This window comes from Caloenas nicobarica, chromosome 1 (genome assembly GCF_036013445.1).
Source record: "Caloenas nicobarica isolate bCalNic1 chromosome 1, bCalNic1.hap1, whole genome shotgun sequence".
NCBI classification, from domain to species: domain Eukaryota; kingdom Metazoa; phylum Chordata; class Aves; order Columbiformes; family Columbidae; genus Caloenas; species Caloenas nicobarica.
The window spans coordinates 188,468,128-188,494,000 of record NC_088245.1 but is presented as its reverse complement, the minus strand read 5'-3'; the positions used below and the strand labels follow the sequence as shown (position 1 = coordinate 188,494,000).

The window sequence follows — 25,873 nt, the reverse complement described above, 5'->3', positions numbered from 1 at the left end:
AGCAGGAGGTCAGATGAGATGATTTTGAGAGAGATCTTTCAACCAAGTATTTTTTATGATCCAACATACTGACTGCATTAAGCCAAGCAGGGTTTTCTGGGGCAATAAAATCCTTAGTAAGAATCATATTACTTGTGTTTACAGGTTTGAATTTATTTATTTAGCTTTTAATTACTTTTCTAGCAATACAAGGTATTACTAAGATCCTTTTCACCATTGGTTATTTCCCTTGAAAAGAGGCAGAGTCTTTCTCATATCATTGAACCATATTGTTGCCAAACAATACATAAAACCATTTCAATTGTTTCAAACATTTGTGCTGTGATAATCTGTTCATCATGTGGGGCAAAAGACATAATAGCCAAAATATTTGCTTAGGTCTCTGTCAGTTCAATCCTATTATTCCCAGTGCAGTCTTCAGATACCTCTGACACCAAGTTTGCTGTCTGCACCAATAGTTTCTACAAAATAAACTGATAACAGAACAGAAATAGTGGTTGATCAATCTCCCAGTATTCATTCTAACCCTGAATAAATCAAGACTATAAACACATTGTATTTATAATCTCAAATGTTTGTGTTGCTTTTAGGTGGCCAAAATCAATACAATACTCTAAACTGCTTCATATATTAAGACAGGTAGTGATAACATGCACTGCTCATGGCATACAGTTCCTGTAAATCATGCTATTGACTCAAACTGATTTGGAAACAAATAGCCGCTTGTATAAAGAATAGCCTGTTGTCAGCCCCAGGGGCTGTAAAAAGAAACAAACAAACAAACAAAAAACCAAACCAAAACCAACTCCACACCTCTGAAGCAGTCAGCAATTATCAGTAGAATGTTTTTTACATCCAGGCTGGTTTTGTGTCCCGTATTGGTAAGGCTTCTAAGCATTAACTGGTCAGCCAGAAGAGGTTGGGATTTTAGTTAGTCACAATGCCACCATATGACAGAATCATTAATTTCCCTCACATCCAGCTCATTGTACCATTTTGTCTACTTTTTGTAGCTACCATTTTGTCAGAAGGAAAAGTTACAAATTAATAGAGCGGTCTTTCAAAATTCATGAGGGAGTTGAAAATATGTTTAAAGCAACTGAAGCACAGAACGCAGTGTGAGTTTAATTGGAGAAAAATTATCTAGGAAAAGCTCTGAGTGAGGGATGGGTAGGAAAGGGACTATAAAAGCTAGATTCTTCCTCTGGGCATTGCTTGCTCGTCTGAGAATTTCTGCTGGCATCACTGGAGACCACCCTGTTCCTCCTTTGTGCAGTTTGTTGCAGAGGCCAAAACAAGAAACAAGGTAGTGAGGCCTTCTTAGCTTCATCTTTCCCTTTTGAATGTCCTTTCGGATTTGAGCAGAGTATTGAGCTGTTTGGAAGAAACATGACTACATTTTTTTTTCTTCCTTCTTTTCTCCATCTTCAGGCTCTTTGCCTATTTCTGTGAAAAGAAACCTTCCCGGAGCAGTGATATTTTGTCATGTTATTTGATTTTTTTCTCTAAAAACAATGGTAATCCCCTTCCATTAGCACCATGCAAATTTAGGTTTTATTCTGTTAGCTCAGTTTTACGAGGTGCCATCCTGCATCCTGATGTGAAAAATGGATATGAGCTCAACTGTTCTTGACTCCAAGCTTATGCTGTTCCAGCCAAGTGATAAAAGAACCAACAACGGACTCATGTTGATCTCCAAGGTTTTCCACTTTCTTTAGAACTGGCTGTTTATTATGCAGAGCTTGTGTGGAATTGAAGATGCCAAAGTTCCCCAAAATCAGTGTGAATCCAGTTTTTTGGAAAGCATAACACTCGTTTGAAGGCTGACTGAACGCAGAATTAGAGGGATAAGGGAAAAATAAAAACACAGACTGATTACAAATGCATTCAGACTAAATAAAGCAATAAACTGCATATTTTTCTCTTGAAAGTTCTCTATTAACATGTTGTAGGGAGGTCTGGCTTGCACTTTCATTAATACTTAGGAACAGAATGTATATAGTAACTCAATCTGCTTTTCTTTCTCTTCAAATACTTGAGTGTTTTTCATCTTTGTTTAACTTGCCTGTGTGTTTATCTGGGAATGTTAAAGGCTGAGAAATCAGATTAATCACCTAGTTCCTGCATAAAGACTAAGCTCAAATGATAGATCTTTGGCAGTGATGCTCATTGACCATTATTCTGAGAACATTTGCAGAAGAAATGCATGTGACTCTGTAGCAGATGCATCAATTATAACAGACAAGTGTGGCCTTTATGAGCCTTCCTCCAGGCCTTCAGAGATGATGTTTTTCAATTTTTTCATTATATGTACAATTCACTTTTCTTCCCAGTTTTTGCCTTAAACGAGTTCAGAGGCACTGCTCTTGAATGGCCGGCTGATAATCACCATGGGCAGCTTCTGTGGTTTAAACACAGAATATGAACCTTGGAAAGAACTGCGGGGAGTATAATTGTTTGTTCAAAACCCCTGCTCTCCAAAAGCTCCTTTATACTTCAGAATAGTTTGTGGTTGAAGAACAGACCTAAGAAATACTGTTCTTTCCCATAATGGGAAGATACCTACAATAGCTGTTAATGGAATTCTGTGTACTCAGCATCTGTCAGCCTGAAGAAATAATGACAGTCCTTGGGTAGTTCTTTCCCCTTACAAAGCTCTGCCATTTGTGGCAAAACATTAGAGTTTGATATCTCAAATGAAAAACTGGAGCTATTCTCACTGTTCTTGTACACAGAGATGTGTGAACACTGCCAGTTTCTTTCATGGTGAAGAACCAGAGCAATGAAGGAACAAATAAAGAGCCTGTTTTACTTTAGTTTTACATATGCATCACCTTCAGGGATGTTCAGGCTACACCTACACTGAAGAAATCAAACAGTGGCAGAATTTGAGCACTGGGCCCCAGTCACCCCCACTACCTATTTGTTCTTTCTTGGTTCCATTTCTCACGTTTCCTGACACCTCTACACAAGACAAATCTGCAACTTGCTGTAGCCTGTGTGCATAAAAATCCCTTAGTATCTCTAAACCCTAGGGTCAGGCTATGGTTTGCTTTCATTTATCAGTGCAGACAATGTATCAAAGACCTTGCACAATATTTTACCAATTTATGTCATACATTTCTATGTTAAACTGGTGCTTCTAAAATTCCTTGCATGCTCCTAGAAAGTGGATAACTCAGGAGATGTATTTGTTTGCTCAACTTCCATAGTTATTTCTTATGCAGATGACATAGAACACATTGGCTTATACTTCCAGGTCAAGGAATATATTTCATTTTAAAATGTGTAGGGAAATGACCATTTGCAAAAAGCTAGAGGTGGAAGAGGCATATGTGGAATGATACAAGCAAAGGCTGTTTCAGTCCCTGAAGCTTCGAGGCTACATTCTTCCTTGACAAATCACAAACAATTTGTTCACTGACAGAGAGATATACTCCATGGGCTGTTGTCGCTGCCTGCATGACATGCATGCCCTAGCTTCTGCTCCAGCAAGTCAGAAAGGGTACATTTCTAAGAAAAAGCTGCTCTTTAATCCTTGTGAAAGATAGCTTACTGATACTCTGAAGGAATATTTTCTTCTGCTTCCTTTGCACTCTTCTGTGGTATTAAGCAGATGTATCTTGATCATATACATAAAATCATGATTCCCTAAACTGAAATTTATTCAAGAATCAGACATTTGTTATAATTAAAGAAACTTATTGTATCATCAAAGATAAGTGAATACAGAGAAAAAAACTCAAGCAAACCTACAGAAGCAGAGGTTCCTATGTGATGTGCAATTTAAATTTAAATTGCACATGTACCTTTTGCATACCCTGCACTTATGCATAACATACAGCCTTTAACAAAATTGGCCAGCTAAGGACTTCTGCCTTGACCCACAGGCAGGCTGGGTGACGCCTCCTGAGCTAGAGTCATGTTGAGTATGTTTTTCTCCACAATATCCAGCCTGCAGCTGTAAAGGTCTCATGCTAATACCATCAAATACTGTAATCAGGGAAGTAAGACCTCTTCTTTACCAAATGCTCCTCTCAAATTCACTCCTGAAATACACCCTTGCTGAGGAAATGGTGTCGAGACTCCCATTCCTCTCTATTACTACAGCTGCCCACTCAGTGCCAGTCGGGTCCAACCCCGACAGAGGCTGTAGTGGTCCCGACTCCAGCCTCCACCACCACAACTGTGATTTCTTCAGCATCCAAACACCTCAGTGAAAGGCAGAGAGAATGGCAGCCAAAATAATCTATACTTGGTAACTGAACTATAATGTCAACTAAATTACATTGTAACTGCGTGAGGAAACAGTGGCAGAACCCGTAAGTTTTAACTGTGAGCTCCTTTAGTGTTTCATTTCAGAACTTCAAAGATAATGTAACATCAGGGGGGTTTTTGTGGGGAATTTTAGAAACCCCAACAAGAGATCTGACACAGCAAATCCTTAATTCTCTAACCTCACAAAGGCAAAAACTCACCTCCCATTTAGAAAAGAAGACTTGATGGCAGATATATCTCACTAATGCTTTGGGGAAACATTTTTCTTTTTCTAAAATACTAACTTTGCTGGACTTGTCCCAAAATCCAGCTTTTCCATGGAAATTGAGGGAAGATAGAAGCAAAAGGACCCAAGGCTGAGATAATAATATTTATGTTTGTATTGGAAGAATATTTATATTGGCAGTGTTACGACTATGGTCAATTTACATTAATTGCATTTGCGAAGGAAGGAAAGTAGAAAGCGGAGAAATTCTTTGATTTAATTTTCCTTTTGAAAATTACAAAATATTAGTTGTCACCTAAATGTTTTGAGGTAGCAATATCATATATGTTGACAAGTTGGTAAAGGAAGAATAATACACAATTGCTAATAGCCCATTGGTTTAATTTGTTGTTGTTATTATATTTACTTCTATTACTAAGTATTTGTGTTTTATTATAGGGAAAAAATAAATTGAATACTTTCCTATTTTATCTTCTGACTTAATAAATTATCTTTTACTGATCTAGCCCTTTCTTTCATTAATAATTTGAAAATTCATGCTTCTTGGTTATTTCAAACTCATTGAACTATATGTAAAGTTAAATATCCCTGGAGTATTTCTATGATATTAATAACAACAGCAATATTCTTTCTATACCCTTAAAAAGGTTTAAGAATTAAGAAAATACAAAAACGTTGCACTAGTTATGCTTTCAGATTAAATGCCACGGCATATACCAGCAAACATGTATAAGAAAGACTAACATAGTCAGATTTCTTAATACCACAGGAGAGAGGCAAGTATCTGTCATCCTCTGTACACTTGACAGCTTCACAGACACTTCCAAGCACACAGTGAATATGGCTCCTCAGTTCCTGTCATCAGATCATAGGATAATTCAGGCTGGAAGTGACCTCAGAAGGTCTCTTGTCCAATCACTTGCTCAAACCAGGGTCACCTCTAAGACCAGACTGGGCTGCTCAGGGCTTTATCCACTTAAGTCTTGAAAATCTCCAAGGATGGAGACAGCACAACATGTCTAGGAAACCTGTTCCACTGCCTGATTGTCCAGATGGGGAAAGCTTTTTTTTTTCTTTATATCCACTCCAAACTTTTATTCTTGCAACTGATGCACATTGTTTATTGTCACTCTACTGTGCACCATGTGAAGACTCTGGCTCCACATCCTCAATGACTTCCCTGTAGTCACTGAGGGGGTGATGATGGTTCCTCCTGAAGTCATCTCTGCTGCAGTCTGAATCTGCCCTGCTCCCTCAGGTCCTCCTCAGAGGGCAAGTGCTCCAGCCCCACACCATCTCCAGTTTATCTATGCATCCTTTGCACTGAAGGACCCAAAGCTGGATGCAGTATCTGGATGTGGTTGAATGAGTGCTGATTAGAGGGTGACAATCACTTACCTCAGCTTTGTTCCTGTTAATACAGCCCAAGTTATTGTTAGCCATCTTTGCTGCTGGCCCTTGTTGAGCTGGAGGTGCTCACACCTCCAGCTCCTTTTCGGCATTGCTGCCAGGCAGTCAGTCCCCAGCCTGTGTCACTGCAGGAGCTTCTTTCTTCCCAGGTTCAAGACTTTGCATTTGTCGTTGTTGAATTTCACTAGGTTCCTGTCATCCTCTTCCTCCAGCCTGTCTTTGTCTCTCTAGATGGCATCCCTGCCTTGGGCATATCAGCTGGTCCCTCTAACTTAGTGTCTTCTCCAAACTTTTTAAAGAGTGGACTCCTTCATCTCCTCCAGGCCACTGATAAATCCAGGCCAGTACAGATCCTTGCAGCACTGCAGCTTTTACCTGTAAGTGTGACCTATTAACCACAGCCCTCCGAATACAATCAGCTAAACAGTTTTGACCCATCTTGTTCTTCCATCTCAACTGTAATGTTCTAACTTGGATACAACAATATAGTGAGAAATAACATTGAAAGCCTTTCTAAATTTAAGGTAAATGACACCTCTTGCACCACAGATCTAGTTAGTGTCCAAGTGGTGTTTCTGTGGTCAGGTGCGTTTACTCTAACTGAAAAAGCTGCAACTGAAAAGCCAGCCAACTTCAAACCAATATAGACTTAAGTATTGAAAAGGTCCTGTTTATTCATCATCTGCACACAGGAATTTGCAATGATTATTCCTGGAAAGATCGGTCACTGAAAACTAAAAGTGGTCCTACTTCCTGACTACTTTTGCCAAGGTTTAGGACAGAGCAAAGAGCAAATTTTCACAGCCAGGTTAGGAAGACCTAACTTTAACTTACTGGAATGAAAATGACCTCTCTTCATTCAAGTGTGATTATGCCACTCACCTTTAATGTGACTTGACTAATGCATTTGTATTGAGAATAGGGCTACAGGCAGTGAAATGAAATATTTATTCAGTGTCCTCTGCATATCTGATTGAATAGCATCTTGACAGGGCTAACTGCTGAAGTTGCTGTGTTTCTTTGCCTCCTCTATGTTCTCTCCTGACACAACGAATCCATAAAATGTCCCTGTGGTAAACTTGGTTTCTCTCTGAACTTACCTGCTAAAGCAGACCCTTAGATCCCATGGTGGGGCAGCTGCATCTTAGACTGCCAAAGGGATTCCCGTGAACAGCTTCATCTCTGTCAGCTTAAGGGGCTTTTCCAGTTCTCAGAACAACAGAACACCAAGACTTTGAAAATTATCTTATTCCCACTATTATCTAACTCCAGAAATTACATGCTCTTCTTCAAGTATTCTGCCTTCTTTTTAGCCTGTACAACACATCTAGTTATCCCATGTCTCCTCTGCAATAAGTTTAAGCAAGATAAGTAGCGAAAAAAATGATTTTGTTCTTAGATGGCCTGAGCTGCTGTCTGGAGATGTTTGTCTCTTTCCACAGATTATGAAGGCACTCAAGGCTAGGCTGCTGACATAGGTACCTCAGTTAAATACCTGAGGTTATGTGGAATGAGTCAGGGATTGATAGCACAAGCAGACCACAGGAATGGCTACTTCTACTTTCTTTCTGCATGCTGTTAAGAGGGCAGAGAAAAAAATCTAAGCCTTGAACTAATTTTATTAATAGTGTGTCAAACCTTTTTTACCTTCTGTTACAGTTTCAGTTTGTCTTTATGTCAAATGCTGCATAACTGAGTCATGTCTTTTTGTGAACCGTAACAGAGCTGCTAATGAAGCCCTTAAGGTTAGCTATTTAGAACCTCTAATTTAAACCTCTAATTTAAATGACTACATTACCCTGATAATTAAATATCATTATCTTTTCTGCACAACAGGCAGAGTAAAACACTTCCTTTACCTCTTCATCCACCTAAAAATTAATGAGATAGATCGTGTATTTGGACAATAGAGTGTAGGGATGTTGTGCTTTGTAGATCTTTAGCAATTTCTACTTGCTGAAGACATGCATTGGTCTTTCCCACAAATGTTCAGGACCTCACATTTTCACATCGTTATTCAGGAATGAAATGCAGTCAAAACATAAAAGCAAGGATTTGATATAATAAAGAACATGCCAGAGGATGTTCAGCTCTGGATTTTTTTTATGTTTTATACATATGCATTCACCTTTGTTTTTCCCTTGTTTCTCAAAACATTCTGTAAAATTCTTCCTTATCAAGTCCTTGCTTGTTTGCAAGTGTTCACCAGCAACTGAGCCTATTCTCTGCCTAGCAAAAGTGTTTTCACTTTCTTAAAATCTTTCCTCAAAATGTCTTATTTTTGTGAAGTATCACAACACCAATTCCTTTAGCCTTTTGCCTTGCTAAAACTTTACATCTTTCATTAGAGGAGTATCTGATATGAGTACAATAATGGAACAGAAAATATCAAATTACAATGGCAGGACCTGAATTAAAGCTGAAAAACAATAATAAAAAAATAATAAAACACCCTATTTGAAGATTCCACAGACATTACAGAATTTAAGCCAAAAATGAAACTAAAACCTGAGTGGAAATATTAGTGGATTCATTGTGTCAGGGAAGAACAGAGAGGAGGCAAAGAAACACATCAATTTAAGTAGTTAGCACTGTCAAGATGCTATTCAATCAGATATGCAGAGGACAGGGAAATTCACCCCACCAGAATGGACATGTAGTTGTATGGAGCTGGTCAAGAATAGTGGCAAGTCACCGGATAGTAAAGAAAAGAAACAGTCCTTACCAAATCACACAGCTGCATGACTATTATTCTCTAAGAACCATTGCCAGTTGTTGTTGTGGATGGTATTGAGGAGCAAGTGACAGTATAAAATAGTGATGCCAGAAGGCATTTTCTTTCCTATGCTATCACTAGAACATGACAGCATTCCATAGAAACTCTGAATATTGCAAAACTGGACAGCCAAGTTGAAACAAATTCCATTATGACTTTAGCTATAGAAATTGTGGTCTAAGACAGTCATCAGGACCTCTCTTCACCAGCCAAAGATAGCTCCAAAGGGCAAATAATCTCATTTTAGATTAGATGAACAAAATAATATTCTGGAAGTGTCTATTCTACTCCATGAGTGACTACCATGGACTAGGGATCCAGTTTGAGGTTGAAACACCTAAATTCAGGCATATGTGAGTAGCGTGCGTTAGTTCAGTTTCTGTCATCAATGACTATCTAGTTAATACAGTTAATGTATCCCAGGAAGAAATTTCTGTTACATCTGGTGATACAATTCCGTTACCTACATACAAACATCTAGTGCTGTTTCAGACATCCTGAAATATTCTGGCCTCTGGTTCCTGGTCTGGAAGGGCACATATCCCTTGTAGGTATTGTGCCATATCTACCAGCTCTGTTTATTCATCTCAGGTAGTTTTGGTTATCTCAAATAATGCTAGACTCTTGTTCCTAGGAAACTAAGTTGATCCCCGGTACCTGTTCAGCTGAAACATATTCTAGGACCCATTGACTGTAAATTAGTGAGCATAACAGGAGCTTACACATGTAGCTCCCTTATAAACTACAAGTAGACCTTAAAAAGGTTTAAATTCCTACATTTCACATACCATTTGATATGCCTAAGTATATCCAAGACATCTGCGCAAGACTGAGATATATGACACAGGAAATCATGGAGTCATAGAATACCATTTTGGAAAGGACCACAAGGATCACCTGGTCCAACCTTTCTTGGCAAAAGCACGGTCTAGACAAGTAGACCAGCTAAATCTTAAGAGTGTCCTATGTTGGGAAGTCCACCACTTCCCTGGGGAGATTATTCCAATAGCTCATTGTTCTCATTGTGAAAAAATTCTGTCGTGTTCAGTCAGAATCTCCCTAGGAGTAACTAGTACCCATTACCTCCTGTCTTTTCTATGTGACTCCCTGTAAAAAGAGAGTCTCCATCTGCTTTGTAGCCACCCTTTAAATACTGGAACATGGTGATGTGGTCTCCCCTAAGCCTTCTTTTCTCAAGACTGAACAAGCCCTCTTGTCTCAGCCTTTCCTCATATGGCAGCTTCCCAGTCCTTTGATCATCTTTGTGGTCCTTCTCTGGACCCTCTCCAGCCTGTCTACATGTTGTATAAAGGAAAACTGCTGATCATTCAAATCCCTCAGCTGCTTTCTAGTGTGGAATGTACAAGCCAGAATGAGTCTGCAATCTCAGTTCTTTGTCCCAGGCTCAATAAGCATTTGTCTAAGCACGAAAAGAGAAAACTGAAAGCAGTTATATATCAGATAAGTAGATTAGTACCTGAGTGTATCTTCAAAGCACAACTTGCAGCACACATAGTTGGCTAAATGGTCTACTTCCATTACTGTGAGACCAAATTTAATGTAAAAAGTAAAACAGCATCAAGAAAAAAAACATGCTTTCAGTTATCTCCTCTGTTTATTCTAGTCCAGAATGCCTTTGCACTGCTTTTAAGTTGGGTCAGGTCCTGTAAATCTGGCACCATATAAACATAAGTGAAATTACAAGGAAAGTCAAGCAACATAGAAGAAAGACTCGTGATATTCTATATTCACTGGTGATATTAATTAAATAAAACTGATTTATTTAAGCAAAAAAACTAGGAATCTTTTCACAATTTTTCAGTAAAAACTCAGCATTACTTTGCCCCCCGCCCCCTTCAGTCCTTCCTTCTGTCCCTACAACAGTACTTAGCAGATATTGATATGCTGTTTTCTAGACAACCGAAGCTGTAAGTAACAACAGCAATTTCTTCTGGACTTTTGCACTCAAAAGATATTATCTTTATTTTGTTGCCATGTTTTAAAAGAAAGTTAAGATTTTATTTTAAGGTGAAGAAATGTATGATACTGTATTCACAGGGCAAATAAAAGTATCCTTTCCTGACCCAATAAGACATTCTCTTAGGCAGATACAAACTTTAAAAAGCCCTTAAAATTTCAGTCAAGCATAAGAAATATAGCAGTTCTGTAGCAGGTCTAAGCAGGAGTTTTATCAAGTAATACAAAAGCAAAAGCTGAGCTAATGAGTAACATAGGTTTCTCTATCCATACTCTCTTTCTGCTGAAGTAGATTGGATTAGTTTCATTCATTAAGCAAAAAGGAACCATTAGATTATTTATTTTGTCAGTGTCATGAGTGCATTATCCACAAAAGAAGTAAAATGAAAGCCTTAAGAAATGAAGGAAAAAAAAAGGAAGTGATTCCCTCTATATTTACTCTACCCTTCATCATTAGAATCTGAAATCAGCCTTATAACGTAATTACTGCTCTCAAGGTGCTACAATAGCACAAAGTGGCCCTGTCTGTAACTAAGGCTTGATTATTCTGGGCACAATGCAAAAAAGCCATAAACAACATGGCAAAATGTATCCTGAAGGTCCTATAATCCCAATACATAATAGAGGGTGATAAGTGGTTGAAGGTGCACTGCTGCATATAGATAAAAGCACTGGGTTCTTGTGGAAAGACAAGAGGCCAAAGATCCACCCAGTGGGACTGACATGGAAACTGATGTTGAAGGTATGTATAGACCGTGGGTTAGCTGCGCTCCAGAGTCCACGTTGCAAGCTGACCTGAAGTATACTTCTCAACTTCATCAGAAAGGACTGATACAATCCCAAAGCAGGGTAATTTGGGGCACTCTCCATGGTTATGGCATTCTCAGGGAACACCCCTTCAGACAGAGGAAGGAGTTCATGTACCCCTTGGGGGATTCTTTTGTAGCTGAGGCGTGAATAAGGCACAGGGAAACTCAACATATGTGGATTTCAGTGACTGGATGAATAGCCAGCAGGCAGAGATAGCGACCCAAGTGGTTATTCCACTAAATCTTTAAATGATTAGGGAGTTTACATACTTACTAAGTTAGACAGAAGTTGCAGATACCTATACTTTATTTTTGATTCTAACTTGCAATCATCTTTCCAAAAGCACTGAGCAAGTTGGTATCAAAGAAAGGAGTAAAAGTCACTGTCCTGTCTACTTAGCCATATTGTTTCTTCCCTAAATGAACCTGGAAAACAAGAGAAGTTTCCTTTAATGACCTGTGTTTCTTTACAATGGTTTTTGGTGCTATGAGTCCTGATTCATCTGCTCTGTCTCCCAAGACAGAGTCCTTAGATTAGGGAAAACAAGATTCAACAGTAATGCATGAGACTGCATGGGTCTGAGACACTGTTTTCCTGGTGTTCAGCCTAGGGAAATATTGTCTCTAAGCCTCAAGCTCCTTCTACCTCCTGCTGCTGTGGGTCTGTAGTCTCCCTTTTTGAGAGGCAAAAGCAGTGGCAGTGGATGGGGTCTTGGAAAACTTGCAGTAATATCAGCCTTGTGGATAGGGCAACAGAGACAAAGGCTGATGGAGAAATAAATATGGATCTTGAGATTCCTGGAGTGTGCCAATAAAAAGGATAAAGTATGTTTAAACGTATCACAAGGGAATCCACTCTGGTGACACCCCACCTGGAATACTGCAGCCAGCTCTAGGTCCCATAACATAAAGGACATGAACTTGTTGGAGCAAGTCCAGAGGAGGCCACAAAGACTATCAGAATGCTGGAACATCTCTCCTATGAAGACAAGCTGAGAGAGTTGGGGTTGTTCAGCCTGGAGAAGGCTCTGGGGAGACCTTATAGCAGCCTCCCGGTACCTTAAGGGGGGCTGCAAGAAAGCTGGAAAGGGACTTTTTACAGGGGCATGTAGTGATAGGACAAGGGGTAATGGCTTTCTTTAAACTGAACGATGGCAGATTTAGATAAGATACAAGAAAATGGAACAGGTTGCCCAGAGAAGCTGTGGACGCATCATCTCTGGAAGTGTTCAAGGCCAGGCTGGATGGGGCTTTGCACAACCTGGTCTAATGGAAGGTATCCCTGCCGACGGCAAAGGGGTTGGAACTAGATGATCTTTAAGGTCTATTCCAACCATTCTATGATTCTGATTCTGCGATTCTATAGATATGAGAGAAGAGGGTCTGCTTAAGAGTGTTGTGGAAGCTAAGAAACAGAAAAAATAGAAAGGAGTTAAATACTCCTCTATAAGTTAGAGGTCTGTATGAGCTCTTCATGCCACAAGGGCAATTACTAGAATTGACATAATGCAAATATTTTGATGCTCTTGGACTTTGCCAAAATGACTTGCAGTGAGGAGTGGAGTGAAGCACTGCTGCTGGTGCAGCCAGAACAGAAGGTGTGGGGAGCAGGAAGGAGGAGCTGCACAAGGGAGGGGATAGGGGCAGTTCAGGAATGGCTGATGGAGGCCATGGAAGGAGTGGAGGCAACCAGCAGATGCAAATCCCACCACAGCTCAGTCTAGGGCTTATCACTCAGTGAAACTAACCAACCTGAGCTCTGGATTAGGTGCTCCTGCAGGGGTGGGAGGAAGAACAGCCAGATTCTCAGCAAGTATATGGAGAGAGGAAAGAGTGCTGTAAAATTCTTATACGTCTACAGTCAAAATTACATCCTGTGCACTACCTTCTTTATTCGCCTCATTAAAGATTTTTTTTCTCTAAAATTTCATTTGTTAAGTGGATGTTTTGTTAGTGCAAGTAGAAAAACTTACAGTGCTAAATCTACCCCAAGATTGTAGGAAAGCTTGTAGGTGCATTAGTAGTGACTCCTTCAAACCAAAAGCCAACTTGTATTGCCATCAGTCACATCCTAACAGAAAGGTTGTGCACTACTGGTTTTCCCTTCTTGAGGCAGACAGCCCAGCAACATTTATTTTAAGGAAGATGCAGAAAAGGAACTGAAATGAGAGATTTCCACTGTACTTCATTAACAGCAAGTCTCCTCCTCTTTGAATTAATTACTTCTAGCAAGCACTCAAAATAAAAAGACGTTGGTGTCAGTTCATGAATAGTTTAACTAGAACTGTGATGAGAGGTTTGCATCTTGTGTGCAGCATATAGCATTCAAAGGTTATTGATGCCTTCTGAGACATCATTAAAAGTTGGTCCTGAGATTCATTTTCCCTTACCGTGGGCTCTGAGTCTTCAGAATCTGAAATCTCTGTTACCACAGGGTAGAAATTGCAGTTGATGCAATAAGTTGTCTAACTTGCATCTACATTTTCAATGCCTACTGAAGTGATTCTTCTAATTGAAGTGCCCTGTTTCCTTACTCAGCCAAGGGAACAGAGAGAGATGTCTCTGGAGTGAACTTAGATGTCTTATCTTGAGCAGACACGATCTCCTTCTGTGCATACCTCTGTCTTTTGACTGTATAAGGAACTTGCTCACATACTTTAGGAGGATTACTTCACCACGTTATTAAAAATGTAGACACAATTTAATGTTGTATTAAGCAGATGCGCTTCAACCCTGTGATTAAAGAACATTTTTTTCTAGCAGCAATAAGTACAGCTTCCACAGGGACACCTGCACTTCATTCATTTCTGAGGCAATAGATAACCAATTACACTAAGACTTTAAGTATGTGTAGCAGATAAGACACATAATTTATGCTATTTAACAATCTGTGGAGTCTTTATCTATAAACACAGAGACTTTTACATGATTTACAAAGCAAACATATGACCTGTTTTAAGAGTACCTGGCTCTTGCTTGGAAAAATGTTTATTAAACTTTTTGAATACTATGGCTGAGAGTTTGCAGAAGTGGGTCTTTTGGAGACATGGACCCAAATGTGCATACATCACTCCTCTCAGTTATGGGATTCATAGACTAAACACATCCTCCATTGGTGTTAAAAATGTCCAAATATTTTCAGAGTCTCTTTTTTGTGGGGTTTTGTTATTTTTTACACGGAGATTTCTGACTGCACCTTCCCAGTCTTTTGACAAGTACCCCCCCACACAGTGACCTGCTAACACGAGTGCTGTGTTTCTGTTTATCTTTCAGGTGTGTGGGTTTTTTGAGACATAGGATAATTCTTAGATGTTGTGTTTCCAAAGCCATTCCTGCTTGAAGAGACAATAAATCAGGCCTTTGTGTCCGAAAGTATTTTAATAAGACATTAATTACAACAGCTACTAAAATTACTCAAAATCAATATGTGTTTCCAAAGGAAAATTCTACTCTCTGAGACAGTCACAAAACTTGACTTAGACTCCTAAACTGTATTGCTGCTAGAGGAGCTCTACAGAAATTTCCAGCATTTCCTGACATATTTTATATCTGATACTTGAATAAAAAGCCAATGTTCCCAATAGAATGGCAGTTTAAATGTTAAAGCGCGTTACTAAGAAAACGGAAACTTTTCATTTCAGTACTTCAGAATTATTTTCTTTAGGCATTATTGAGATAGTCAGTTTTGATAAGGAATAATTTTTGCTTTCTATCGTATTTTTACTACTTTGTATAATACTATGATATGGATATTAGGTGTAAGCATCACATTGTTAAAAATGTCAAAGTCCAAGTGAAGTAAAAAGAAACTGCACTCAAACAAAACGCTTTACTGAAATGAAGTGTTTAGACATCAACATGAAACGACAGATTTGAAACGTTTTCATTTAAAATTTCACTGAATTTGTGACATAATTGTGAAACATTTCCATTTCACTGAGGCTGTATTTTGCATAGAAAACTACTGAAGAACTGATTATTTCGTTTTTAAAAGTCCTCTTTTGAGCAAGAGCAAACAGATGGCTTTTACTATCAGTGACAACTTTTTTATCCTGCAGCACCAATTTCCTAGAAAAGAATTGATCTATGAAACGTGAATATCATATTATTGTATTTAATGATTAATTAACCAATACATTATTTAGTGATATTGCTCACATCAGTAATCTTTGCTGGGTGTTTTATGGAAACACACAGGTTTAAGTTGAAAACAGTTGACCCACAATGTGTTTCCTATGTGAGGGAGTCCTGTCTCGCTTCCTGTCTACCTGCAAATAAGTGAGGAAACTATTCCAAAGCTGATTTCCCTGAAAATCTTATTAATAAAGCATGTACTCCTGTTAAACCTAGATGTTAAAACCTACTCCCTCTTTCACTCTTTCTCTGCGTCTTTGCCAGTTGAGGCTCTGCAGGTTCTAACAACTCAGAAAATCAGCCTGGGAAGTGGGAACTGTTAGAAAACCAACTAGAGGAATTTGGGAGAGTTTTAGTAGTTAAGCAGCTGAAATTTTGGTAAACATTGATTATTCAGCTGTATAGAAATGTAAAGAAAAATGAAAATGGAGAAATGGTTCTATGTTTTAAATCAAACCTTTAAAAAAGTTAATTCAGGATCAGGAAAAATGTACTTCTTAAATGCATCTTTTAACAAATTTAGTTCTTGTGTCTTTATCTACACCTCAACATGATACTTAATCATGTATGGATGCTATAACTATGTATTTACTTTAGATTTTAAAGACGAAGGCAGAAAAAAGCTTATTAAAATGTTTCGAGATTGTCAAAGTGAAATTTGCAGAATTTAACCTACTTTACATCCTGCTAATATCAAGTATGGCACATTTTCTAATGATCTTGTACTTATAGAGGAAGTGAAAGATGACCAGAGTAAACTAGGAATGGAAAAGAAAACCAAAACAAAACAGATAGTCTTTTTTCATTTGAAAGTGAAAAGGTTAAGAGCTATATACTTCAAAATTCATATTTCCTCTGTGTTGATATCAGAATGTCTAATAACAAAGCAAAATGAAACAATACTGCCAATAATTATAACCTCACCATGCTACTATGTTTGAGCTTATACAACTGTAGCTCAAATGACATGGGCCAGTTAGTATGCAGCAAGATGAGACATATAAATTACTAGTATAACTACTTAAATTGCACTAATTAAACTTAATATGAAACCAGAAGATATTTATTCAGTCTATTAATCTCCCTCCTCCCTTCTTTATTTCACATATATGGGAAAAATCAGTAAGCACTCTATCACATATGTGCAGATATATGTATAAGACCTAAACGGAACCAAAGCTAAAACAAAGCTAACTGAAGTGTGAGACACACTGAGGTTTTGCTGTGATTTCTCTATTTAAAATCTCTCAATATATGTGAGACAGAACATGCATTTTGCAGTTAGTGGCAAAGATGACTGCCTACTAATTATTACAGATTGCTACTATTCTCTGTTACTTAATTGCATTGTTGCATCAGGGTTTTTCAAATTACTTAAGCTCAGAATGATGTATTATAATTAGTACAGGTATAACTTCTGCTTGTGAATCACAGAGAATCAGGGATTTCCCTTCTACATCCTTGAATGAAACTGCAGTTGAATCAGATAGCATTTTTATTTGGTTCAGGAAAATAGGAAACTATTTCTCATTGCTCATTGCATGCTTAGAATCTAGCACAATGAAATTGTGACAGCCTTCATAAAATCCAAACTCTCCCTTAGTTGAGATAATATAACGCAGTAGATCATTAGAAAATGAAATGTTTGTGTCCAGTGCAAACTGGTTGCATGACTTCAGGGAATCTCTCTTGTCTGCTGCTAGTTGTAGCCCAGGCAACAAGAGGTGTCAGAAACACGTACTGTAAGCATCAGCAACATCTCTGCTTATAATCAAACAACATCAGTGGTGCAAAATGAACAGAAAAAAATGGTACCTTGGGTATTCTGTCACATGTGCTATGCTAAAAAAACAAATTGTGGGTAAGCACACAAAACATACCTGCTGGCAGAAACTGTCTGGTTCTGCCACCTAACTCAGAACAGATATTATTCGCAGTCTAGCCAGATATTGTTCTGCAGTGTCAACTTGAAACTATAAATCTCTTTCAGTCTCATTAGTTATGAAAGAATACAGATGGTTTTATCAGGGAAGTTTCTTCCTTGGTAATACATAGCAGGTTCCCTCTGATGTGACTCCATGGACTGAGAATTGATGCCACTGGGATGCCTTTTGACAGTACATGAATAAGCATCACAGTATTATGGCAAGGGCAAAAGGAATGGAAATGCAGAAAATAAACACCTTTCACTGTGGAGAACCTCAAATCCAATTGACATAAACTTTCGGGCTTGTGGAGAAGGTCCACTTCAGGGACAATCTGGTGACCATGAACAATGCAGAGAGCTCTGAGAATGAATGTGCTTTCTTCATTTCCACAGATGACAATACAGAGGTGGTACCTGGGGCTTGCAAACCACTACACCAAGCCCTGCTTAATCACTTCACTTTTAAGAGCCTTTCTCTGTTCGTTACAAGATATTTCTAGAGCTGCATTTGATCAAACACTATGTCATTTTGAAGCTCCACAACAACTCCCAGTTTAATAATTATATTTTCTCATGTTTGTCAATTTTCCTTTCTTTATGTAATGAAAATTCCTCTTCATCCACTTGTTGGCTTCTCCTACAAGTACCCTCAATCCACTGTTCCTACCCAATCTTGTGTCTTTGAGTTTAAACCAAGTTATATTATCCAAAGCCTATTCCAGTCCTTTACAAGGTTTAATTCTAATGTGTTTCACGCTCACTTGCTCATTAATGCCAAGAGGAATTATTGTTAATAATTTTTTGTGTTATTTTCAACTTGAAAGAAAAAAAAAGAGTAATCTTTAACTCCTGAGCAATTAATTATAAAAGCAATGGAAAATGATACACATTCTTATTTTACTTGTCCTCCTTCTTCATTATGTTGTTACTTTTAGCTGCAATTTCTGGACTTAGACTGGATGTTCTGAACAACCAGATCAGATTGCTTATTGATGGAGCTCTGACTTCAGCCCCATTATAGCATTACAATGTCCTTTGGTAATAGCATGAATAAAAGTTGAGATGTGAGGGATGGGTGGTAAGAGAGGAAGGAAAGACAATATATCTTACCTGTTTTGCTGTTTTGTTGTGGGGTTTGGGGTTGTGTTCTTTGTTATTAATGTTAATATTAATAAAGCTAATTATTAATATTAATAATATTAATTATTAATATTTTGAGGGACAGCAGGCAAGTTAAGAGAAAGACAAAAACTAGAACTAACTGCATCAAAAAACCACAAATCTATGTTTGCTCCTGTCATAATAGAAAAGTCTTTGGTGGAGAACTGACTCTTGGTGGTTGAGACAGATAGGGCAGAGGAAGCAGATGCATCACCTCAAATTAGTATTTTATACAGGTTAAATCCAAAAGAACACGAATAGAATCTTTTCCTACCATTTTAAAAATAAGATTTATGAGTTGCCTTTTCTACTTGCCATTGAGATTATCCTGGATAGTTACAGTATAAGGGTATATGGAATGTGAGAGCACCTGGTTTATTGAATTATTTGTTCATTTAGTTATGTGGTTAAGCGTTAATCAGTATAACAGAAATAGAAAACAACAAGGAAAGTGACAAATTCAACACAGAAACCAGGATATAATAGAGGCAATGACAATGACCAAGACTCTTCAGCTTCTGACAAATGGGCTATTAAAGGACCAGCTGCAACTGCATGTAAAAAAGCCCCCCAAAACACCCCAAAAACCCTGAATGTAAAACGAATGTAAATCCAAGGTTATCATGGGATACCTGAAGAGTCATGTGGGATTATGTAAAATTTATTCTAGGATGATAAGGGGAAGGGTAAATGGTGGAAAAGGATCAGGGAGGAACAAGCATGGCAAAACAGAGAAAAGGCAGGCAAGGGGTTGGTCTTGTGTAAGCAAGGCCAGTCAGTATGTTTGTGCCTGGGATGGAGACCACAGGCTGAAAGAATCCCCAGACCCTGGAGGCTGCTGGATTCAATGTCTCCTGTAATACCCTTAACACAAGAAATAGAAAGACCCATCTGATATATTTTCATTAAGATCTATATGCACCGCAATAGCCAGCATCCAAGGATTTTTTTTTTTTTTATGCCTGAGGTAAGTTCCTTAATCTTGGAGTTCTACCTACCAGAATACTTTTGTAATCACTAGAAATAAAATGACTGATCAGCTATGGGGGGTATTATTTGCTCCAACATCTAGTATGGAACACATTTAGCAATCACAGAATCACAGAATCACAGAATGTTAGGGATTGGAAGGGACCTCGAAAGATCATCTAGTCCAATCCCCCTGCCAGGGCAGGAACACCTAGGTGAGGCTACACAGGAAGGCGTCCAGGCGGGTTTTGAATGTCTCCAGAGAAGGAGAATCCACAACCTCCCTGGGCAGCCTGTTCCAGTGTTCCGTCACCCTCACTGAGAAGAAGTTTCTTCTCAAATTTAAGTGGAACCTCTTGTGTTCCAGCTTGAACCCATTACCCCTTGTCTTATTGTTGGTTGTCACCGAGAAGAGCCTGGCTCCATCCTCGTGACACCCACCCTTTATATATTTATAAACATTAATGAGGTCACCCCTCAGTCTCCTCTTCTCCAAGCTAAAGAGACCCAGCTCCCTCAGCCTTTCCTCATAAGGGAGATGCTCCACTTCCTTCGTCATCTTTGTGGCCCTGCGCTGGACTCTCTCCAGCAGTTCCCTGTCCTTCTTGAACTGAGGGGCCCAGAACTGGACACAATATTCCAGATGAGGTCTCACCAGGGCAGAGTAGAGGGGAAGGAGAACCTCTCTCGACCTACTAACCACCCCCCTTCTAATACACCCCAGGATGCCATTGGCCTTCTTGGCCACAAGGGCACAGTGCTGGCTCATGGTCATCCTGCTGTCCACCAGGACCCCCAGGTCCCTTTCCCCTACACTGCTCTCTAATAGGTCATTCCCCAACCTGTACTGGAACCTGGGCTTGTTCCTGCCCAGATGCAAGACTCTACATTTTCCCTTGTTACATTTCATTAAATTTTTCCCTGCCCAGCTCTCTAGCCTGTCCAGATCTCGCTGGATGGCAGCACAGCCCTCTGGCGTGTCAGCCACTCCTCCCAGCTTGGTGTCATCAGCAAACTTGCTGATAGTACACTCAGTTCCCTCATCCAAGTCATTAATGAATATATTGAATAGTATTGGTCCCAGAACTGACCCTTGAGGCACTCCACTAGATACAGGCCTCCAACCAGACTCTGCCCCATTGACCACGACTCTCTGGCTTCTCTCCTTCAGCCAGTTTGCAGTCCACCCCACTACCCGATCATCCAGTCCACACTTCCTCAGTTTTGCCGTGAGGATGCTGTGGAAGACGGTGTCAAATGCTTTGCTGAAGTCAAGGTAGACCACATCCACTGCTCTGCCATCGTCAATCCACCTTGTTATGTCTTTATAAAAGGCTATGAGGTTGGTCAAACACGACTTCCCCTTGGTGAAGCCATGTTGACTGTCCCTGATGACCCTCTTATCCTTGATATGTCTTAAGATGGCACCAAGGATAAGGTGTTCCATCACTTTCCCAGGGATGGAGGTGAGGCTGACCGGTCTATAGTTGCCCGGGTCCTCCTTCTTGCCCTTTTTGAAGACCGGAGTGACATTTGCTTTCCTCCAGTCCTCAGGCACTTCTCCCGTTTTCCAAGACTTGGCAAAGATGATGGAGAGCGGTCCAGCAATGACTTCAGCCAGCTCCCTCAGCACCCTCGGGTGCATCCCATCTGGACCCATGGATTTATGGATGTCCAGATTGCTTAACTGGTCCCTAACCCAGTCCTCATCAACTAAGGCAAACTCCTCCATTGCCCTGCCTTCCTCTGGGGCCTCAAGGGTACGGGGCTCCTCAGGACAGCCTCCGGCAGAGTAGACAGAGACAAAGAAGGCATTCAGTAATTCTGCCTTCTCTGTATCTTCTGTCACCAGGGCACCCACCCCATTCATCAGTGGGCCTACATTGGCTCTGGTGTTAGTTTTATCTGCCATGTATTTGAAGAAGCTCTTCCTGTTGTCCTTGACCCCTCTCGCCAGGTTTAACTCTAAGGAGGCCTTAGCTTTCCTACTTGCCTCCCTACATCCTCTGACAACAGCCTTATATTCTTCCCAAGTGGCCAGCCCCTCCTTCCATGATTTGTAAACTCTCCTCTTCCACTTGAGTTTGCCCAGCAGTTCCCTGTTTAACCACGCAGGTCTCCTGGCTCCCTTCCTTGACTTCCTGCGCGTCGGGATGCTCTGATCTTGAGCTTGGTAGAAGCAGTCCCTGAATGCTAACCAACTATCTTGGGCCCCTTTACCTTCAAGCAGCCTTGCCCACGGGATTTCCTCCAGCAATTGTTTGAACAGGCTAAAGTTGGCCCTGCTGAAGTGCAGGGTTGCAATTCTGCTTGGTATTCTGCTCCCACCACAGGAGATTCTGAACTCCACCATCTCATGGTCACTGCAACCAAGGCAGCCCCCCACCTTTACTGCTTCAACCAGACCCTCCTTGTTAGCGAGGACGAGAACCAGCAGCGCACCTCTCCTAGTCGGCTCCTCCACCATTTGCATCAGAAAGTTATCGTCAATGCACTGGAGGAACCTCCTAGACTGAGGCTGGCTGGCTGAGTAGTCCTTCCAGCAAACATCAGGGTAGTTAAAATCCCCCATAACAACCAGAGCCTGTGACTGTGAGGCCACGCTCAGCTGCCCATAGACGGCCTCATCAACATCCTCACTCTGATCTGGTGGCCTGTAATAGACTCCCACAACAGTGTCACCCCTGCCAGCCTGCCCCTTAATTCTCACCCACAGACTCTCAACTCGCTCCTCATCCGTGCCTGGACAGTACTCTGTACATTGTAGTTGCTCTCTCACATAAAGAGCAACTCCACCACCACGCTTGGCCGGCCTGTCTTTCCTGAAAAGGACATAGCCATCCATGACCACATTCCAGTCATGTGAGCTGTCCCACCATGTCTCTGTAATTGCCACCAGATCATAATCTCCTGACTGAATGCAGGTTTCTAACTCCTGCTTATTCCCCATGCTGCGCGCATTGGTGTACAGGCACTTCAGGGAGCGAGCCGAGTACACCGATTTCACCCTAGGGGTATGGGGGGCTTCCCGGTCTTTATGTATTCCAGCATGCTGCCCCACTGATGCAAGCCCAGCTACAACCCCATCCCCCTTCGAATCTGGTTTAAAGCCCTGCAAATGAGCCCTGCTAATTCCTGTCCCAGCATCCTTTTACCCCTGTGGGATAAACCTTTCCCACATATCACTGTCCGGACTGGTGTCTTATAAAACCAGCCATTATCAAAGAACCCAAAGCCCTGCCTGTAGCACCAGTCCCGAAGCCAATCATTTACGGACTTAATTTTTCTATTCCATCCCACATCATCACCCAAAAATGGAAAGAGGGAAGAGAAGATAACTTGAGCCCCAGACTCTTTCACCATTCGTCCCAAGGCCTTGAAGTCTTTCTTCATTCCCCTCAGACTACGGGATGCCGCTTCCTCCCCATCTGTCTGGAAGATCAGTAGGGGGTAATAGTCCGTTGGGCGCACCAGTTTGGGGAGGGCCCTGGCGATGTCCCTGATCCGAGCTCCAGGTAGGCTACAAACTTCCCGATGCTGAGGGTCAGCTCTGCATATCGGGCCCTCCGTCCCTCTCAGAAGGGAATTGCCTACCACAATTACCCTTCTTTCTTTTTTATCGGAGGTAGTCTTGAGGCGTGGAGTCAATGCAGCAAAAGAATCTGATAAAACTTGATTTTATTTCAGGGAGACTCAAATGATAGGGATAGTGGGAAATATTTTCAGAAATGAAAAATATATTTAAAATATAAAAGATCCACTGATTTTGAATTGTTGCATTAAATCAGTATTGCTTTAACATTTGCTATTATGAACAATCAATGAAGTGTAATCAGCTGTATTACTGCAGGTTAATTAGGCATCCGAATATGATGCAACTATAAAAACCATTTCACCCTACAGATGTCTGTCACTGTCTCTGTTTCAAATTAAGAAAATTAAGGCTTTGAATTTAGGTTTTGTTTTTAAAGGTTAGAATTTTATTTCAATGCATTAATCCTTTGGAAAGCAGAAGTCCAAGCTAGAATTTCTTCAATGACTGCAGGACAGGATTGACATTTCAAGAAAGAGAAAAAGTAGTTGTTAAGAAAAGTCTGGAACAGTACCACCTGAAAATAATTGATGACGGCAGATAACATGTTGTCTAAAACATTATACTATCAAATATAAAATTATGCAACATTTTTCCTGAAGGAAAAATTGCTTATTAGAAGACTTATGAATTCAGAGACCAATTGAGATTTTTTTTTTCCAGCAGTACTTCAGTAGGTCCCTACCTTCATGATAACTTCTTAGCATTACTAAATTGTATTTCAAATGGACAACAGAATCATTACATGTTTGGTTATTGTTCCTTCAAGCATTTCTCACATACTTAATACATTAATGCATTTACTATTATATTTCACAGAACAGAGGTTTAGCAATGATAGATAGACTAGTTCAATAGAACACAGAGGTTTCTTAAGAGTTTGCTATATCTTAGATGAACAAGTAACATTTAATTATATATAGCATTTGTCTTGCCTATACACACAGTTCAGCTGATTTTGGATGCAAAGGTTCCAAACGAGATGATAAAACACATTCTGACATGATGATGAGGAGGGATCAAGTGAAATTTTGGAAATATCAGGGGAACTGTCTTCCTAACTAATTTTTCCATCTCAATTCTTCTGCTTTTGCATGCGCATACAAACTCTAGTATTTTTTAAAGAAATGTAGATATCCTCTGATTACAATTTAACATTTGTATCAGTGAAGCAAACTCATTAATTTTTAACTACCATGGAAATGAATGCCTAGGTATCTCCATTTTGGATTCTTTAAGAAAAAGAATCTGAATGTCAAATTTTCAGAGAGTCATGCATTGTAATTGATCTTATGTTTCATTATCTATTTATAATAGCTATTTTTCGAAGAAGCCACTCTATAGAGATACCTGTAGTATTTTATAGGTGTTTAAATATATAGTGGCCTTTCTCTGTCAGAAGTAATTAAAGCTCATTTGAAGTATGCTGTATATATTTCTCATCCTATTATTGAAGAGCTCCTCAGCACACAACTACTGGAGACTACATCTATTCAGGTGTAAAAGGAAAAAAGTTTCTTTGGATCTGTGCTATAACAGAACATTTTAAATTCTGATACTACCAAACTACAACAGCTATCCAAATTCACCTAATTAAAAATTTTAAAAAAGAGGAGACTCTGTAGAACAAAAAAAGACATGCAGCAATTTGTCTCAGTTAAAAGAATGTGTTTCAGGCTATTATCTACCACATTACTACTACTAAATATGCTTAAATATTCTCCAGCACACTCACCTCTTTTTGACGGTACTTAATTGCCAGTTTCAATCTTGCAAGATCATTACCACTTTGTTCTTCTATCAAGCTATTATCATCTCTGTAATTAAGAATAATTTCCAATTCCCTGGAACTCCGTGTCTGATCCAGGAGATCTTTTGCAAATTGCTTGCATTGCCGTGACAGTTCCTCATACTCCGACTTAAATTCATTTTCAACTTTACTCAGCTCCTGCAGCTCCCAGCTCAGCTGAAAAGCAGTAAGGAAAGGATCCTCACTGGACAAAGCAATCAATGATGGGCTTGCCAGAGCCTTGTAGATATTGAGTCTGGATCGAGAGTGGCGGAGGCTGTCCACATCCGAACTGGAGACACACTCCACGCAGTTACAGCGGACCTCATGTGGCCTGGGCACGGAGACGCCTTTCTGCACAAGGAGCTTTATGATTTCATAATTGTTGGTGTGGGCAGCCAGAATAATGGGTGTGATATCCGGCGTGAATTCTGAAAACTGCTTGTCCAGAAGCACCGGTGGCACCTGGGAACAAAAGAAAAAAAAAAGCAAAAACCCTTACAGGCCTCTTCATTGAACAAGAGCTACAGAAAATTAAGCTATGAATAGTTAACCAGGCAGTACACTCACTGATGGATCTTTGCTTCTGGCCAGACTTGAAGGAAACACGTTAAACACAACAATTAAATTAGCCAAGATGACCTCTCTCCAGTTAATAAATTGCTATAAAGAGGGTGTTATTTTACCAGGTAGTACACTTACTCATGGATCTTTGCTTCTGGCCAGACTTGAAGGAAACACTTTAAACCTAACAACTCAATTAGCTAAGATAGCCTCTTTCAACTAAATACAATGCTATAAAAAGGGTGTGATTTTTCATAAAAC

General features: G+C 39.8%; 1 protein-coding gene across 6 annotated transcripts in view; it reads right to left on the bottom strand.

Annotated features, from left to right (window-relative positions):
* TRPC4 (transient receptor potential cation channel subfamily C member 4) overlaps nucleotides 1-25,873 on the bottom strand; it is a 97,479-nt gene that overhangs the window by 48,374 nt on the left and 23,232 nt on the right. For 5 of the 6 annotated variants that reach the window (XM_065627999.1, XM_065627991.1, XM_065628008.1 and 2 more), the window contains exon 2: nucleotides 24,995-25,513. The exons of the other annotated variant lie outside the window; for it this stretch is intronic. In XM_065627999.1, the coding sequence (XP_065484071.1) occupies nucleotides 24,995-25,513 (519 nt within the window). The remainder of the gene's footprint in view (nucleotides 1-24,994; nucleotides 25,514-25,873) is intronic. 6 annotated transcript variants of the gene reach the window in all.